Source organism: Aulonocara sp. 'chitande type north' Nkhata Bay, linkage group LG12 (genome assembly GCF_057382095.1).
Source record: "Aulonocara sp. 'chitande type north' Nkhata Bay isolate Kocher_YH1m ecotype deep benthic linkage group LG12, A_spYH_male_GT1.1, whole genome shotgun sequence".
Classification (NCBI taxonomy): Eukaryota; Metazoa; Chordata; class Actinopteri; order Cichliformes; family Cichlidae; genus Aulonocara; species Aulonocara sp. 'chitande type north' Nkhata Bay.
In genome coordinates, this window is record NC_141355.1 from 13,727,699 (window position 1) to 13,747,212 (window position 19,514).

At 40.1% G+C, this 19,514-nt stretch overlaps 2 protein-coding genes across 4 annotated transcripts in view; one reads left to right on the plus strand and one right to left on the minus strand.

Annotated features, from left to right (window-relative positions):
- Nucleotides 1-10,094, plus strand: part of rimbp2b (RIMS binding protein 2b) — a 118,156-nt gene extending 108,062 nt beyond the window's left edge. For 2 of the 3 annotated variants that reach the window (XM_086313645.1, XM_086313646.1), the window contains one exon: nt 6-1,621. In XM_086313645.1, coding sequence (XP_086169771.1) covers nt 6-32 — 27 coding nt within the window. In that variant the 3' untranslated portion in view covers nt 33-1,621. Of the gene's footprint in view, nt 1-5 lie in introns of all 3 variants that reach the window. The other variant, XM_086313647.1, reaches the window with a different exon arrangement.
- piwil1 (piwi-like RNA-mediated gene silencing 1) lies at nt 4,072-16,308 on the minus strand. The gene is made up of 21 exons (XM_086313648.1): nt 16,118-16,308; nt 15,584-15,695; nt 14,345-14,450; nt 13,916-14,044; nt 13,602-13,816; nt 13,160-13,281; nt 12,865-12,945; nt 12,262-12,459; nt 11,795-11,903; nt 11,403-11,529; nt 10,940-11,057; nt 10,469-10,583; nt 10,202-10,389; nt 9,962-10,034; nt 9,524-9,724; nt 9,061-9,164; nt 8,822-8,892; nt 8,584-8,737; nt 8,181-8,306; nt 7,875-8,022; nt 4,072-4,483 (listed from the first exon to the last, which is right to left on the minus strand). Exons 2-21 carry the CDS (start codon nt 15,650-15,652, stop codon nt 4,367-4,369), a joined length of 2,571 nt encoding a protein of 856 aa, XP_086169774.1. The 5' UTR covers nt 15,653-15,695; nt 16,118-16,308; the 3' UTR covers nt 4,072-4,366.
- Nucleotides 16,309-19,514: the final 3,206 nt, after the last annotated feature.

Consider the following 19,514-nt stretch of genomic DNA (forward strand, 5'->3'; position numbering starts at 1 on the left):
AACAGAAGAAGAGTGTTCATTTCACACCTTAAAGGCTCTGTTTCCGTCACGTAAGTGAGCAACTGAGGATACCAAGATTACGCTCCCCTCGTCTAATGCAGATGTCATGGGTACCCTTAGTTTCTGGTATGCAACATGTATACTTTGTATGACATTCCTGTAGGTTGTTTTAGGAAACTTCTCTGTGTTACCAAAAAACTTGATGCTGTTTGTTGGTAGGACATAGAAACCCTAGCCAATGCATTAGACAAAAAAAGGTGTGGTATCTTCAGTTGTTTCTCTGAGTGTTGTACATGACAATGTCCGTCTCCTGAAGCAAGGCTCCTGCTGTAAGTCATGGTAAGCTAAAAGGCCATTGTTGCACAGCGACCCTCAAATCTGGAAAATAACAGTTCAAATTAGATATACAGTAAAATCAAGGAAAAGCAGAAAATCGAGCAATTCTATGCAAAACCACATTCACAAAAATAAACATTTTAAACAAGCTTGTTTGGTTTTACACTTCAAATTGTCACGTTTTTTCTTCTTCCTGTAGCCAAATTTAGGATGGGTTTTGTTATTATTATTATTATTATTTTGCCTTTTCTTGTTTGTGATCTGGTTTTCAAATCAGTCCTAATCCTGTGAACCAAGATTAGCTAGTTGACGACCAAGAACTGGTTCTTAATTCAAGTGAGACTATGCAACTTTTGCTGCACAGCGACCACTGCAAATGGCACTGAAGGTGCCGTGCAAAACAGCTGCATTAGCATTTAGCTAAAATGCCAAGGCGGAAGCCTGACTCTGAGCAGTGGTGCATTTTATTTTGTGCTTTGACTTGTAATTGGACAAACAATTTTCTCTCAAAGGTCACGTAGACTAGCTTTCAAAATCACACTTCATTTTTACCCGTGTGTAAATTACTGTGCGTTGACACATGTATATATAAATGCAACTTCGTACAAATGTGATCTTTTGTCCTGTGTCTTCCCAAAGTGCAATTAAAATGAGCCTTTTAGCTCATGATTACAGAAAAGGAAGAGTGGCTGGTGGTTTCTCTGTAACCCAGTTGTATCAGTAAATATGTATATGTAAGAGGGAGGAAGGTGAATGTGATGTAGATCTGTCCCAAAATGCAAATGTATCTTTTTATGTGAGAGGAACTGCCCCGCCTTTGACAGTGTTGGGAAATGTTGTCACCTTAAACTGATGTGGAAGTTAGTCAATGTCAAGTCTAAAATTCCATGTTCCTGTAGTTTATTCATAGCAGCTTCATTTAAAAAAAAAGAAAAGAAAAAAAAGCTATATGTACAAACACTGTTTCTACCTGACAGAGTGGGTGGGGTGGGTCAACATCCAGGGAGGGCAGTAGACTTCAGAGCTATGCTGGCCCAGCTGAGACAGAAAGGACTTAAGAGAAGGAGGGGAGTAGTGACAGGGGTGTTAGAGACGGTTGGCTTTTTAACACCCTCAACTGTCCCTTACGGGTCTCCCATTAGGTTCCATTGGAAAAATCGGGTCCGCCCAGAAGAGCAGCCTCTTCCACAGTGCGTCCACACATCCCTGGCTCTGGCCCCGCCACCGTGGGGCCCGGCAGTCCCATCAGGGCCCCAATGGACATGTACTCCTCCAAAAAGAAAAAGGGACTGCTCTCCAAAGGGAAGAAACTATTGCAAAGACTTGGCGCTGTAAAATAATTTCTTGACATACTTGGAGAGTGTCAGCCATATCCTTGTAGTGTTTTAAAAACAAACTCATCCAAATGCAGTGGACAGGTGGCATTTGTGAGCTTAGCAAATGCTTTATTCTTTTACATCTGTTGTACACTAGAATATTTGTACTTTGTCGAACAGTATCCACTCATATTTTCAAAAACATTTCATATTACGGTCCCAAGACCTCATAATGTCGGACGATGTAGTGATCTTACCTCCAACTCTCTGGCTGATGAGATTTTGCTGTAGAAAGGAAAGACTGAGCCTGCAGCGATTTTCATTTTCTGCTTGGTCAAGTGCGACACTTAAGAGACATCATGAGTCAAGTGTGTTGTACACAGAAACCAGAATGTCGTTCAAATACTGAGGGCTCACTTAAACCTTGGAGTCCAGTTTGAATTTGATGTGAAGATGGATTTGAGTGTCTTTGAGCTAGTCCAAAACAGCCAGTCGTAAATTGTACACAAGGTTTGCATGCGTTACTTCAGCACATTCCCTCCTGGCCCCTTCAGATCGCATACGATGCAACGGGGTTAGTGTGGAACCTGGAGCATGCAGTACTTTTAAGTCAGCATAGCTGACATACTGTGCAGTAAACGTTGACAAATCAGCAGAATTAACTCCTTCTCTTCTGCCCTACTTCAACAGCTGTGATATAGGCATATTTCCCTCCCCAGAGACGTGTCAGCAACAAGCACATACTGTATTTACTACAGGGTCTTTGCAGTCAAATCAGCCTAAATGACAATGCCTAGTATATCCAACCTCCATGTATTTGCCTTATAATTGCACAATGGGTAGTACTTTGTCCAGTAGAGCAGCGGTCCCCAACCTTTTTTGCACCATGGACCGGTTTATGCCCGACAATATTTTCATGGACCGGCCTTTAAGGTGTCGCGGATAAATACAACAAAATAAAACTAGTACCGGTACCAAAAAAACGAAAATTTATTCATAACACACGTGAAAAGACCCAGGAAAACTGAGTAAACGATAACAAAATAACCCTGAAAACTATACATTTCACACCTGAGCCTCAACTCTCGTGGCCCGGTACCGGTCCGAGGCCCAGGGGTTGGGGACCGCTGCAGTAGAGCATGCAGTTTCATGCCTACTATTCATTTATGTTACTTCATAAAAGGCGTTCGCAAATGTCAATCCCAACTTGTGACATGCAGGGTATTGTGTGACTGTTGTGTTTCCATGCGACAGAGCTTACGTAGAACTATTCAAGTCTCCAGTGTTGTCGTCCATTTATTGTTAAACCTCTCAAAAATAAACATTTTTGTAATCCTAGAAAAACTTTTGAAAATTCTCCCCCTATACCAAATTCATATGTATGGAGATTTTTTTTAAAGTTGACACTATACTCCCAAATTAAAACATGACTTTACAGTTGCATTAAAGAAATAGTTACTGTGCGATATGGCATCGGCAGATCAAATCAGCCATTGTACTGCGGTGGATTTCTAACATGCAACACTTCTGAGCTTCACTAAATGCTACAGATTTGATGACTTCACAGTAGTAAACAGTGAGACACAAGGCTACCTCTATGCTGCCCCTCCTAACCCAAAATATATTTGATCTGAAATACTTTTCTTCAAGCCAATCCGTCAGTGATGCCTGTTCAGTGTCCCACTTTATGTTGGTGCAGGATACAAGTACTGTATATCGATATATCTATATATATATCTACACCTTAATGTAGAGTAGTGAATGTACAATGAATTGAAGGCCAATGTATTTTCAAAGCTGCCCTAAGGGATTGTGCAGATGTCCATCCTTGTGCGTGAAATGGAACAGTCCACCTCCTCCTACCTTACATCATTCAGTTTCCCCATTTCATCCTCCCATGCCGTTTAAATCCAGACTATTTTCTATACACAAGAGTTGAACTGAAACTGCCAAAAACAAAGAAGAAAAAAAACAAAACAAGAATGTATGCAAAACATTCTGATGCTTTCTGTACAATTCTCGGCCAGACCGCCATCTGCACCTACAGTAAACTGATGAACACCTTTTTCCTATTTACGAACCACTTCCTCAGACATTGCTTCTCTTCATTTTGAGTGACTGTTGCTCTTTTTGTACTTTGTCCATTTGTAAAATTGTTTTTAAATGTTTATACTTGATTTTCAGACTGCCTTTTTTGTACATTTAAATTTATAATCAAACAGTTTAAGCTTTCCCCATGGTGTCTTGAAGACCATATTGTTTAAAAGTCTGCAACTGTGTGCTAGCTTTATGATAAGAATTATCAGCCTATATTGATGGTTACAAATTATTGTGTGGGTGTGCATGTGCAATCTTTTATATAAAAAAATAAATAAATTTGATATTTTGTAATGTAATATTGGACTGACTTGCTTTGAAATGCCAGGAATTACAAACAGATTTATTGATTTGTGAGTAAATGAATACAGAAAGTGTGACAGCATCTAGGTTAAATCTTGTGCTGCAAATGATAACAATAAAAGGCTCAAATATAACAAAACCAAAGATTATAGATACAACAAAAAAAAGACTTTCCCCATCACTTAAAGTATAACTGATCGAACTACTGCATTCAATTTGGCCTCCGAAACAACAACAACTAAGCTCAAACAACAACAACAACTAAGCTCAAACAACAAAATAAGATTTTCTATCCAAACTGGGCCTTTTTATCTTTAAAGGTAGAAAAGCTGGTCATCCAGCTTCATATTGGGCTCTTTGTGGATGCTCTGACCCACAAGGAAAGCCAACTTGTGGGCGTACTGGCAGGGAGCAGGCACTCTGATGATCCCCTAAAGCACAAAGAAAAACAATCAGGCATGACCAACACAATGCCAAAGCCAGTGACATTTACACAGTCGGGGAAAATTATTTGATCCCTGCTGAATTTATACGTTTGCTCACTTACACAGAAATGAAGTCTAATTTTTAATGGCAGTTTTATTTTAACAAATACAGAAAAAAAAACATATCAGAGTTATGAATGGATTCACATGTCACTGAGTGAAAAAAGTATTTGATACACAAGTAAAACACAAGTGGGTACTTGGTGAAGGAACTCTTGGCCAGTACAGCCGTATAGTCTGTCACCAGGTTTGCACACATCTCTGGAGTGATTTTGGCCCGGTCCTTTTTACAGAAACTAAATCCTTTAGGTTTCTCAGTTGCCACTTGGGAACTCAAAGCTTAAGCTCCCTCCCACAGGTTTTCTATACAATTGAGGTCTGGAAACTGACTAGACCACTCAATGACCTTAATGTACTACTTCTTTGGCCGGTCATCATCATGGTGGAAGACTGATTCGGACTAGGGCTGCCACGATTAGTCGACTATCAAAATCGTCGACGACTAATTTAATAGTTGATGTGTCGTTTGAAGCTTTGTAAGATCCCAAAAGACGCAGGAATAAGTAGTAGTATTTAAGGGTGTAATAACGGACTGAAGCAGAAGATGGCAGCACTGCATGTACAAGGATGCCAGCTGCCGTTAAACCTTGAAGAAGAAGAAGCAGTGTCCCAGAATTCGTAGCGCGGCCCTGCTCAGTTTCTAACAATGGCGGCAGCTAGTTAGTTTTAATATTACTCTTATTATTCTTTCTGGGTCACAAAATAAACGCTTAACATCTTTTCAGGCGAGAATGTAGCTGTGTAAACTTCAAATATCTGCTCAGTTTATCAAGACACCACATATTTTCAAAAGCGCTCCGACGTTTTCGGAGACGCCTGTTACCCACCAGCTCGATAGCGAGCCGGGGTTCAAGGCTCACCAGAGCCGGTGAGAACACCGGACTCCCGGCAAATCGTTTTCAAACCCAACGCCGTCTTTCACTACTCAGGTTAAACATATATAAGTCAGTTAGATAACTTAAAAATGTTATCGTTTGGCTTTTTTTTATTTTTATTTTATTTGTTCCTGAGTAAATCGGTTTGGCTGAGATTAAATTTATAGTTTTTACACAGCTGAATAAACATCAAGCAGACAACTGATTATCAGAAGTGTGAGATGCGCGAGAATATACTCCGGTGTCCTGTTATATTTTAGATAGCAAGGAGCAACGGCTGAGTTTATTAAACTCCACCGAAACAATCTGCAGATTTCACTAAACTTTAAACTATCATCTTGTCTTTATTTTTAGTTAACACATACCATAAACACTTAAAGCTGTAAACTAATGATAGTTATATAAGAGCAGATGCTGCTGGTGCAATAAGCTGTACGTTTTACGTCCAATGGATGCATGATCTGATTAGTCGACTAATCGCAAAAATAATCGGTGACTAGTCGACTATCAAAATAATTGTTTGTGGCAGCCCTAATTCGGACCCACATTTAGTCTTCTGTGCTCTTATCGGAAAAACACCTCCAAAGTACAAAGTTTCCACCTTCATGTTTGACTGCAGAGATCATGTTCTTTGGTAATACTCTGCATTTCTTGTCCTACAAACTAGGGCTGCCACGATTTGTCGACTAGTCACGATTACGTCGACTATCAAAATCGTCGACGACTGATTTAATAGTCGACGTGTCGTTTGAAGCTTTGTAAGATCGCAAAAGACGCAGGAATAATAGCAGGATTTAAGAGTGTAATAACGGACTGAAACAGAAGATGGCAGCACAGCATGTACAAGGATGCCAGCTGCCGTTAAACCCCGAAGAAGAAGAAGCAGCTGTGTCCCAGAATTCATAGCGCGGCCCAGCTTAGTTTCCAACAATGGCGGTAGCTAGTTAGTTTTAATATTACTCTTATTATTCTTTCTGGGTCACAAAATAAACGTTTAACATATTTTCAGGCGAGAATGTAGCTGTGTAAACCTCAAATATCGGCTCAGTTTATCAGGACACCACATATTTTCAAAAGCGCTCCGACGTTTTCGGAGACGTCTGTTACCCACTAGCTCGATAGCTAGCCGGGGGCTAGGTCACTAGCGCCGTAAGAACACCGGACTCCCGGCAAATTGTTTTCAAACCCACCGCCGTCTTTCGCGACTCAGGTTAAATATATATGAGTCACTTAGATAAATTAAAAATGTTGTTGTTTGGCTTTTTTTTTTTTTTTTGTATTTTATTTGTTCCTGAGTAAATCGGTTTGGCTGAGATTAAAGTTATAGTTTTTACACAGCTGAATAAACGTCAAGCAGACAGCTGATTATCAGAAGTGTGAGATGCTGGAGAATATACTCCGGTGTCCTGTTATATTTTAGATAGCAAGGAGTTTATTAAACTTTACCGAAACAATCTGCAAATTTCATTAAAATTGAATAAACTATCATCTTGTCTTTATTTTTAGTTAGCACCTTAAAAGCTTAAAGCTGTAAGCTAATGATAGTTATATAAGAGGAGATGCTGCTGGTGCAATAAGCTGTAGTTTTACGTCCAGTGGATGATGATCTGATTAGTCGACTAATCGCATAAATAATCGGTGACTAGTCAACTATCAAAATAATCGTTTGTGGCAGCCCTACTACAAACACAGCGGGTTGAGCTGATGCCAAAGAGCTCAATTTTGGTTTCATCTGACCGCAGCACTTTCAAAGCGTTCTCTAAATCATTTAGTTGTTCACTGGCGAACTTAAGATGGGTGTGCCATGTGCCTTTCTGGTGTCCGTAGTCCCAGCTGCCTTCAGATCTCTAACAAGCTCCTGGCATGTAGTTTTGTGCTGATGACCACCTTTCTTGTGCACCCCATGAGCAAAGATCGTATGTGGAGCTCCAAACCGAGGGCAACTGATGGTCATTTTATATTTCCAGATAATTGCACCAGTAATTGTCACCTTCTTACATCCCATTCCCCGTTTGTCCTTTGACAGCTCTTTTTCAATTACTGAAAAATATAATTAATTGAAGAAATTGATTCTGTAGACAGGTGTGCTTTATAATTAGACACTCTTGAACTCTTTGATTGTAATTTGCCAATTTGAGTCAGAATTCTGGCTGGGTTGTAGGGGATCAAATAATTATATCACTCATTGATTTTTGACTGATATTCTCCCTCCATTAAAATTAAATTGTATTGCTTTGTAAATTTCTAAATTAGAGTCGATCATTCAAAAATGTCATCATTTAATGAAAACTCCTTAAAAACACTGAGGAGAAAGACACCTGATTATGACCAGTTTAGATGAAGACAACATTTTCAGTGTAGAAAGATTTCTACTCAAAAAGGTCACTCTGATGCCAGCCTACCTGCCAGTTGTAGTACATGTGGCAGAGCTTGTAGGTGAGCCGCTGCATGTGATCTGGCTTGAGTCCACTGGTGTCATACACGACATTGTAGTGGGTTGGTGAGACACTCCCACTGCGAACAGCTTGGCTCACAATATAGAAGTCATACCTAGAAAACAAACGTGCAACAGTACTGTCACAATACAACTGCTCCTATGTAAATATCAAAAGACCGTTAACAGCTTTAAAAAAAAAAACAAAAAAACAAAACAAACAAACAAACAAAAAAAAAAAAAAAACCCCGCCCCCCCTCAAAACAAGACGTACCACTCTGGCCGGGTGACCTCTGCGTCAACGATGGTGCCAGGAGGAGGATTGGACACCTTGCCATTTATGTGGGCGAAAAACCTGCTGCTTATGCGCTTCTTCACCACCACCACACTCAGCTTTGGGCTACAACAAAAGGACAGAGGCTCTGGGAAAACCTGACACTTCTACTAAATAATCTCAACTTTGTTCTTTTGATGCTCAGGAATAAATACTAACAGCACTACAAAAATGTCCATGTTCCAACCAGTCATTTTACTTTACTGTCCTTACAATTCTCAAATCAAAGGAAGGAATCATGTATGACCATTTGTGTTATCAAATGCAAATTTAACTGCCTCTGAGGGCAACCGTTTTTAGAGATTTAAAAAACACCATAACCGTTGGAGATGTAAAAACTCACTTGTAGTCTTGCCCCATTGACTTGATGGAGTCCATGATCTGCTGAACCTCATAGTTCACCACACTGTGCAACTGCCCATCCCCCACTCCGTCTCGGTAAACGATGATGCGTGAAGGCAGACAGCCATTGAACCTCAAATACTCTTTCAGGGCAGCTGGAAAACAAAGTGTTAAGACAGTTTCTGAGATCCTCTGTGTATTTAAAAGTAAAAGTTTTTGAAATGACAAAAGAAACTTGCCACTCAAAGTCTTCTTCAGCTCATCCATGATCTCCTGACCTTTGTGCTGCAGCACACACTTTGAGAACCACCTTGAAAAACATTTGAATCATTAACTGTACTATTGCATTTAAAGGCTGGGAAACCACACACACACACACACAAAACGCCAAGTGAGGCCTTGTTTGCACATGTTGAACATAACCGAGAGCATTGCACTGCTCCCAGTGTGAATTCCCAACTCAGTTACAGAAACCAACCTGCTCATGCTTTGGTTGAGACTGGCCACTAGAGCACCAATAGACCTTTTCCCAGCAGCGGTGTCATGGTAGCAGTCGATGCCCACGATCATCAGCTGTTTGAGCTGCACAAACATGACAATATCACAAGGGGTTGCCACAGCAGGTAGCTCCGGATGTATGACTTAGCAGATTTTCTTTCTTTTTCTTAATGTTGGACAGCTACAGAACCATAGATGATTTCTGCACCTCCAGAGATCAAACTGGGGATCTATTTTTAAGAAGTCATCCCAAGGACAGTCAGAGGCATTGTGAACCCAATCAAACCAGTTTTGGATGAAAGGGGAAAAAAAAAAAAAAAAATACATTCTCATCTAAAGCACCAGAAAGTTTAATCAATTCAAAAGTTACTACTCTTTGCTTTCCAAAACACCTTAAACTTTAATCTCTGACATCTGAAGTATTTAGTTTGTGTGGGACTTACAGGGATTTCCACACTCCAGAGTTCCCCTCCCATCTTGCAAGCCATCTGCAGCGCAATCTTTGTAGCTATAGTCATGAGTGCCTGAGGTCGGCTGAGGGTACGGGCCACCACACACTGGCTGGGAGTGGGGCAGTCCACACAAAGGAACTTCTTAACGCTGTCATACTTATCCTTCCTGTTGTTGGGGAGGACTACCACCACCTAACAAACAGAAACACTTTGAGGTCTGGTACCGCTTTGGGAAACGTCAAAATTAAGATCCCTGATGGCAAAAATGCAATGTGACATAACTACAATACACTGACCTGCAGTTTCTGTCAGTTATAAAAAATGGCTACAATTCGAGCATTTAAATGCAAATGTGGTTCATAAAAAACATTTTAGACCTGAAAACTGAAATGTAAATGTACAAGTGTGTGCACTTCACACATCACCAACCATCTCTATCTGGGGTCCAACACTGTGCCGCAGGGCTGCGAGGAGAGATTCCTGATGATCTTCATACTGTATCCTACAGAAAAACAAGGATGCACGATAACGTTTGTGAATTAAAAGACAAGAAAAAAAAAAACCTACAAGTGTTACAGTCAAAAATTTCACTTTACATACGTGACAGTCCATTGTGATAAAAAAAAAAAAAAAATGTGTTGCAGAAATACTTAAAAATGCTAAACTCACATGACAGGTTTTCCCATGGCGATTCCCAGTGGGCCTGAGACTCTGCTGAGAGTCTGTAGAAGAGAACTGGCTTCATTGCCGTTACGACGGGTGTGAAAGAGGAGCCAGTTGCTCAAGGGAGGAGCGCTCATCACAGCTAATCCACGCATCTCTTTGGCCCAGTCAGCGGCCCAGGGGTTGTAGTCATACTATGTGATAATTATATTAAACATATTAAATGAGCCCTTAAATGTATCTGTTTAATTAACTGAGAAGAAGAAATTATACCGATCTTGACCCCTGGTAAATCCTCTCCACAGGGAGGACTCTGCCAGCCAGATTTAGAAGTTGCTTATCAAAGCTGAGTCCCCACTTATCCAACTCGGCTTGCGCGTCAGCGTTCCTGTGAAATAATTTAAGCTGTAAATCAAAGCCAGGAATCTTACAGACAGAACATAATGACGAAGAAATTTGCAGTCAACTTTTGAGTATATTATCAGAACACCCAAAGTGTGTCTGAGATGAAGACAACTTCTAGGAAAAAAAAAAATCAGAGCTTTAATTGTCATGATCAATTGAAAATATATGCCTCAAAAATCACTTCTCTTAAGCACAGTATAGATGTGACAAGTCCAGTATTAACACTAAATCATTGTTTTATATATTATTGCCTAGCTATTAAAGACCACCTAGGCAATAACTCAAAACAATCCGTTTATTTCTATTCTGATTCTGATTCTACTAGTGACTGTCACCTACCTCTGTATATTAGTGATAAATCTGTTGAGGCGTCCCTCCCTCTGCTCTGGGGTCAGTCTGGTGTGGGTACTCAAGTCCTTCATGATGCTGAAATCAGCTCGCATCTTATCAGTCAAGCCTGTTAAACACAACCAATCAAAATGTAAAATATCCAATTCCTATAAAAAGTTAGTTATAATAAAACAACTTCCTTGTAAAACACATCTGAGGCCAATGTTTCAGGTATCAGAATAAACAAACTAAATACCTTCTTGTGGATTACTATTAGTGAATCTAACTGCAAACATTTCTGACTTGTACCTTGTTGAAAGTGGTACATACATGTTTGTAAGATTAGCATTGTAACTTTAATGCAGACGGACTGAGGTCCTTAGACGTGAAGCGTATATTTACAGATGCCTGCAGATGAACAAAGAGGCACATTTATCCGAAAAGGGCCAAATGGCACAGAATAAGGTTAAACCTGTTAGGTAGCACAGCTCTGGGATAAGCATGGCTGGACCAGGAGGTGGCGCTCCAGCAGGACCCATCCTCTTCACATAGCTGATCAGCAGCACCTGGTTTTCATCAGTGATGTCCAGGCCATATTGCTAAGAACAGGAAGTATAAATATTTGAGTGTGGACTGAAACTGAGGCAATTTACCATAAAGTTACTACTTGCAGCACTTTAAAAACTTTGCACCAGTGACACTAAATGCAAATTCTTTCTTAAATTTTGCATCTGAATTTTAGCCCTTTAAATAGTTAGATAATTTTAGTTCCATTTCTTATATTTGCCTTTGCCAGTAATTGTCCATGTAATGAGAACTTGAGGGCTTTTTTTTTTTTTTTAATGTTGAGTGCACAATACCCACACTCTTGTAGTAGTTCTTAAAGGAAGTGTCAGCATCTCCCCTCTTGAATGTGTTGCTGGGAGTGTGATCCCAAGCAATACCATCAATCCGGTAGGTTTTGTTGTTGTACCTAAACATTAGAAATAAACACAAGTAGTAAGTCACATATGATTACACATAAGCACTGTGAAACTAATGCATCAGCGCACAGGTGTCGAACTCTAGGCCTCGAGGGCCGGTGTCCTGCAGGTTTTAGATGTGTCCTTGATCCAACACAGCCAATTTAAATGGCTAACTTACTTCCTAAACATGTCTTGAAGTTCTCCAGAGGCCTGGTAATGAACCAATCATTTGATTCAGGTGTGTTGACCCAAGGTGATATCTAAAACCTCCAGGACACCGGCCCTCGAGGCCTGGAGTTCGACACCCCTGCATTAGAGTGATACACATCACAAGTACAAAAACAAGATGCTAAATGCAAATCTTACTTCGTGAGGATTATGAGCCCGACAAGCTCCTTCTCACAGATCTCAGTAAAGCGTTGACTTCCACATTGCTGCCTCAAGTTGACCATAAAGTCGAGGACTGTCTCACTGCGCAGCACCTTGTGGCTCACGTCAGTGCACATCATGATACAGGACTCGTACTGCAAGATGTTGGTGGTGTACCCTGGCCAGATGGTCAACCTAGCATAAAATTTTAAATAAATACAAATAATAATTATTTTTTTAAATTACGTAATTTCTAAAACCGTTAAGAATACATTGCTTTTACTTTGACATTTATGAGGAGTTTAAAAGTTTCAGATCTAACCGACACCATCAGGTTTTAGAGGAAATTGTTTTAGCTCGTAATGTTTTTTTTTAAAATACCTGTTGATAAGCAAATACCCCCCAAACCCTTTTCATCTGGCAACTATGCCAGGCACAATCATGTATGAGTGGGCAAAAACTGTGAGGACTTTGCCTGCAGACGGTCGATGTTACTGTGTACTGAGAAAAATAAGTTCATTCATGTTGATACATATAAAAACTTTTGCAGTTAATGTTAGGCCTTAAATTTTAATATAAGAAAAAACAAAAGAACTATACTTGTGCTGTGGGATGTTAAGGGGATCACTGGGGTTGTAGTAGTTGCGTCCAATCTGCTGCATGTTGAGAATTCTCAAAATCCTGTAGACATTAAAGCTTCCAGTCATCAAAAATACTTTGGTGAGTTGTACCAACGTCAAAATGTTTGCAATTAAATGCAACTATTTACTTTACCGATCAACAATCATAAACTACGAATCAGTTGCAAATCACTTCATTAAATTGGCAGACGCATTCGAAAAATATTGCTGCGCATCACTTTTTAAAAAGAAGCTCTGAAAGGTGGAAAGCTTACCTTCGGAATATGATATTGTAAAACTGAATGCACACTGGTGAAGAGGGTGGCAGTTCATTCGTCAGGGTGATTGTTATCTGAACCTTCTCTCCATTTCTGGTCTCGCTATAGACCACAGTCTCCTAAACACGAGGGTTAGACACTGGATAAGAGGAAAATCCAGGCTTGTCAAAAAGACCACAACTTTCCAAGCCACCAAGCAACGCCTTTGTCAACTCCTGTGCCATTTATAATATAACAACTACTACTTTGAAAGAATTACAGGAATTCAGTGTTTTGCAATCAATAACTCCAATCTCTCAAGAGATTAACACTAACCTGATCATTCAGGCTGACTGATTTATGGAAACCAACTCTTTTTACAATGATAACGAACAGGCAATTCCATCTGCGTGCACAAACACTTTCTTCATAACGCACGATGTTTGGAGCATCACAGTACCTTGCTGTGCAATCTGTTCGGCAGAAAAAGCAGAGCTCCATCGAAGCTCCGTGCTGAGCCAAGTGTTTCCTCGTGCTGGAAGAGGAGCGCAGATCTCAGGCGTCGCGACTCCATTTGTGGTTTGAAGTCCACATGGTACTGATACAGAACCCACTGAGGGCGGGACAGGATGCGAAAGAAGTTTGCGGTCAGCTGAATGGGATTACCAGTTACTCCTGAGGAAGTGAACACACACAGAATTTTAGTAGTAATTTTCAAACCTCACAGATTACAGAAAGTTACATTTGGCATCGTTTCGATTTAAAACTACTGACCGCATTTGGATTCCTTCACATGCTCCATTGCCTGCCTCGTGTTAACGCCTGCATCATGAAAATCCCGGCGGCGTCCACCTCTTTCTCCAAGCTTCACCTGCTGAAATCCAGCTGAAATCTGTAGAAGAGCTAATGAAAACAAATGAAGACTGTTAACAGTCCACATGCACTAATATGAATGTAAAAAACAACAAGGCAATAGTGTCGGTCTACAAATATATAATCTGCATTTTACATTTCTAGCAATGCACAGAAAGTGTTATCGAATCGGACTGCCTTATTTCTTTGCACAATTAGAAGAGATGGTTTCCTCTGCAGTGCAGTCCTCATCAGTTTACATTTTTAACTTTACTTATAAATGGAGTAAAGAAAGGACAAACAAAGATATTTAACAGAAGAAATGTAGCTCGACTTTTTGTTTGACTGCACCTTCTGCACTGAAGGGTCCTGGAGCACCTTTCTGCCTCCCTCTACCACCCAGGTCCCCCGCCTCTGGGGGAGGGGCAGCTGCTGGTGCCGGCTCTTGGGCCTGACTCTTGAAGAAAAAAAACAAAAAAACAAAACAAAAGGAAGGTTGGAGAAGTGACGTCGCTTTAAGCATGGTCATTCTTTTCACGAGAAGGAACTTAACTCTGCAGACACATTTTTGACAATTACTTTTAATGTGCGCATCCAAGAATGAGATAAATATACCAGAGAGAATGTTTTCCCTTTACATTTTCCACAGCACATTAATGCTGCAAGTTCTCAGTATTTTCTGTAGTAAATAAAGAATTACGCTTGGAAAACGTTTTTCACACCTCGGCTTGTTTCTGCATTTTATGCAACAGGGTGAGACAAAATTATGTAAAATCATTTTAATCTGGAAAAATTCAGATTTAAAGTCCAACTTTAGAAATGACTGCCACTGTGTGCCGTTTCACTTTTAACAGGTGAGAAGAACAATTACGTTCTGTAAATGAAATGCTGAGCATGTTTTATGCAGTACATGTCTTTTTCAAAGAGTATGGGCAATGACAACAGTGAGTCCTGTGGATAATGGAGAGAATTCCCACTGTGACAAAAAAAAATAAAAATGCAGAAATGCAGTCCTGACACATCATTTTTCTTAGTTTCATGAGTCACTTCCATTTTATTTATACAGAATGGGTTAACAGCTAATTATTTCAAGGTATTTTATATAGTGAGGTAGATCTTGATAATACAAGCACAAAAACAAATGGAGCAACCCTGCTGGTGCATGTTTGAGGCAAATTTCAGTATAGAGGGAAAAATACTGGCAGTCGGCACTGCCATCCCTCAACCTTTTAACTCATATGGTACCAATTTGAAAAGCCTAGATGATTTCCTTCTCCAGTTTTGAATTCACAAACTTGTCCAGTGCGCATGCCCAGCGGTGTGAGGACATCCTATAAGCCTTTTCCGGGTGAGGGGTACAAAAGAAATAACAAAAAAACCCATAATAACTTGTTGGCATTACAGATACAGACCATTGGGTAATATAAGGCTTGGCACAGTAAATATCAGCCTGTTGTCTTTCTATCGGCCATGCGGCCTAAGCTGTATGCACCACTGACCCCTGCTGAATCAAAGTAGTTAACCAGCGTGTAACGGGAATATGATTTTTTTTAAAGGATTATTTAACAGTAAATTCAAAGGTGTCCTTACCGCTCCAGGTGCTGCAGTCTCCTGCCCACGCGCTCTTCCTCTGGATCTCGCTCGTGCTCTGCCAGTCATTTTCGCCCCCTCTCAATTTTTTCGGCTGATGAAAAGCGATACTCTAAATTTTCAGCGATTAAAAAAATGCAATTAATTTTTGCCAACCAAAATTTACCGTTGCAAAAACATCAAGGCCCTCTACTTTTACCCCGCCGCCATTTTGTGATCAAGTAGAATCGTTACACCTGATGCTAGCTAATGACCACATGCTAACGAGAAATCCGATTTTTGTGTACGATTGTTTTACAGAATAAAATGTGACATTCTTGTTTGCACATTAATTGCATGCGTTATCCAAGATTTTGACTGTAAATTGTAGCGTTTTTTGTCAAATAAATAGAGACCAATGCGTTAGCTAATTAACATCTGCCCATTAACGGTAAGGCTATCATTAATCGATTTCAATATCAACTTTAAGAGTCACTCTCAATATTTACTGTCGTTTTCAACACATGTTGTATGATATTAACTAAGAATACTCACTTTATTTTTTTCTTTTCTTATTATAAACCGTCCTAACTTTCCCTTACAGCAGGTGTCCCGGTCAAAGAGGAAAATGAAATGTGCACAATGTACTTATAGGCCGCATCACTGAAAAAATTAATACGCTACTGAGTTTCATCGACTTTCTCAACAAACGTCTTGAGATTAAATAATGTATTTAATCCACATATCAACCATATATTATAAGTATATTATAATTATATCCGGGCAAAACGGACCCATCCATGACGGGATACCTGTAATTACAAAATGCACTCCCCCCGAACTATGTTTTTAAGCGGAGTGGTTTAACCTGATACGGTGGTTGTGTGTGCATTTTTTTTAAATAGTGTGATTTCAATTTTGGCCACTAGATGTCAGCAAAGCTGTAGAATTAAATTTACAGACTCAGGATGACCGCTAATACAGTTCATCCAGCCTCTGATGCGGGCCTTAAACATATGGTTGCTGGTTGTTGGCCTGAGATTTCACCCGACAGGCCAGTAAGAACCTGTAAGAATGTTTCCTAAAGAATGTTTCCTAAAATTTCACCTTGACAAGGATGACTTAGAGTGTGTACACCATATAACATAATCTATAAAAGATTATCTTCTTAAAAATAGCCTATCAGTTCTTTTAGCTAGTATTAAACCGAATGAAGGTGAACAAAAGAGGGCTGTACAACTCACTGAATGAAAGTCAAGTGATAACTGTGAGTGATCTTTTCATGACTATATAGATGAGGGCCTTTTTCCAAGGCAATGAAGGCTTTGTGTCATTCAGTTTCTGTGCAAATGTAAACTTATCACCATGATGACAGAAATGTTAATCCAGAAGTGTGTTAAATGGCTTACACAAAGTCAGCAGTTTCTTTCAAGGCCTACCTAATCATGAGCCATTATTTCCTCACAGACTTTGCCTCTCTTCTCAACATCTCACCATTTAAAACACAACTTGGCACCTCAGAGGGCATTTTTTTTAGGAAGATGTACGCAAGTCTTTCATGTCTGAGATCTAAGAGTGATTACATATTCAGACCTGAGGGATGAATCTGCGAGGACCTGCTTTAGTCACTGTTTACCTGCTGGAAGGAGACTGAAGGGAGCTAAAGGCAGAGACATCAGTGTCATCAAGTCAAATTGTTTGGTAAAAAACAGGAAAGGATGTAACAATCTAAAAAGAAAACCCCCAAAAAGCAAACCTCCACTATGATGTATGTCTCTGTAAGCTCATTAACAGCTACAGATGCAATTCAGCATTACTCACAACATGCACCTCCAAAAATGTTCCAGTACTGTAAAAGCTTTGATAAAGGAGGAGAAAAAATCTTCAAAAACCACCCTATCTCTTAAAAAAACAACAAAGGCCACTGAAAAAAGAAAAAAAACGGGGGGGAAATGAAAGAAAAAGAAGAAAACGGGGCCAGAGAGAGGACTGCAAGCTGAGTGGTGTGAGGCTGAGAAAGGTGCACCCTGCCAGGGACGTTGATGAATGCGCTTCAGGCTTCAAGCTCGCCCTGCAGCCCCCAGCGGTGCGGATTCCACGCTTACGCTAATCATGCTCTGCGAGATGCTACGGCCTCGAAGCTGATGAAAGGAAACACGCAACACAGTTAGGCTATCAAAACTGGCTGCACAGTCACAAACACACACTCATCACTCCTGCATCTATCATCAACACAACCGAGAACATCGTCATCGCCGTCAAGAACGTGTCTTCATATTGATATTCATAGTTTTCAACCTAATTTCCTACTTTTGTCATTTAAAAAAAAAAAACCCAAACAGGATCAAAGCTTTCCTTCAACATAAATCGCAGTGGCTCCATTAAGCTCGAACCCCTGATTGCAAAAACCAGAACAAGAGGGGATTCTGCATATTAGGGATCTACCGTGCCACAATGTCAGTAAGCGGGTTAGGAAAATTAGATTATTCTCTTCCCGGCCATGGAACCTAATCTGCTCCACATCAGCGTGTTCCCCTTTAAAACAATCATGAGATTTCATACAAGCGGCACGACACTACAGGCATATTTTGCATGCCATGTCTAAGCATTTTAAGCTTTTTTGTGGCCTTAGGGGTTGAGGTCGGAGCTAGAGATGCACTTCACGGCATGAAACAAAACAGAAAAAGATTGTGGTCGGGGGGGATGCAGTAAAATGACTTTGCATTTCATGATGCCAGGCTCCTTAAAATGATGCAGCCATGCACTGTATCACAGGGGTAAAAAAAAAAAGTTATTTTTCTCCACGGGTATCCAAAGCCCATGCAGAAGAAGCAGTCAAAGCAGACACATAGTTTGTAAAATCTAAAACAAACTGTGTTGGTCTATTTATAATGAAGACGGAAAACAGTTTCCGGCTTTGTTAGTGATGCCGCACAGCTGGTGTTGTCAGAATCGCTGAGGTTCAATACCAACAATCAGTCCTCCGGAACAAGGAGACGATCATTTCCAAGCAGTCGAAAAATGCCAAAGAGAACGCTTTTATTCATCAATACATTTGAGCTTTTGTTACATTTACAGATTAGATTATGCTGTACCACCTTAAATCATTAATAAGCTATAAATTGTACTCCTACAAACTTAAATACAATATGAAAAAAAGAAGAGGAGAAAATATTATAAAACACATCCACTTATTGGAAAAGACATTAAACCAGAGTAATAGCTTTGCACATATTTCAGCATGCAATCTGTGAAAGCGCTGCCATCCTTTATCATATCCAACCGTGTGGATGTGCACACCGAGATAAACAAGCAGTATCGAATATTTAAGTCACAAGATTCTCTTGTTTGATGTTTTAACTGAATACCCTTGAATATTTTGAACACACACTGGTATTAACAGTGAAATGAAGAATGAAGACGGCTGAGAAAACTCAATGTGCTGCTCTGCGTTAGCCCTGTGAAGGAAGAGTGATCTGTTCAGGGTGTAAACCCCATTTTCCCCAGTGTCAGCTGAGATGCGTTCAGTACTCCTTAACCTTAACTTGGATAATGGAATATTTAAATTATCATAATCAGAGTGCGTCTAGTAGTTGATATCCTTGCAGTTTGAAGCCCTGGTGCAGTTATCAGGAGTGTGTATGTTCCTACAGTGCCTGCATCTCATGTGAAGTTACTGGCTGTGTGAATAGACCCAGACACTGGTTGATGACTGGATGAATTTTCTATGTACTGTGAAACTTAAAATTACTTTAAAGTAATGAAGTATGTTGGTTCAGCTTATTGTACTCAGCTTGTCTCCCTCCCTTCACTGAGCCTCCTTCTGCCTAACGTTTCCCTCAGTTAAAAGGGAGTTTTTCTTTCCCACTGTCGCCAAGTGCGTGCTCATCGGGGGTTGCTCGATTGTTGGGTTTTTCCATATTACTGTAGAGTCTTATAACATTAAGCGCCT

Coding starts and splice junctions, on each gene's coding strand:
- piwil1 (XM_086313648.1), bottom strand. CDS start 15,652: ATGACTGGCAGAGCACGAGCGAGATCCAGAGGAAGAGCGCGTGGGCAG. Junction 14,045..14,344: donor AGGACCCTTCAGTGCAGAAG/GTGCAGTCAAAC, acceptor TGTTTTCATTAG/CTCTTCTACAGATTTCAGCT. Junction 9,725..9,961: donor TTGGACCCCAGATAGAGATG/GTTGGTGATGTG, acceptor TCTGTTTGTTAG/GTGGTGGTAGTCCTCCCCAA.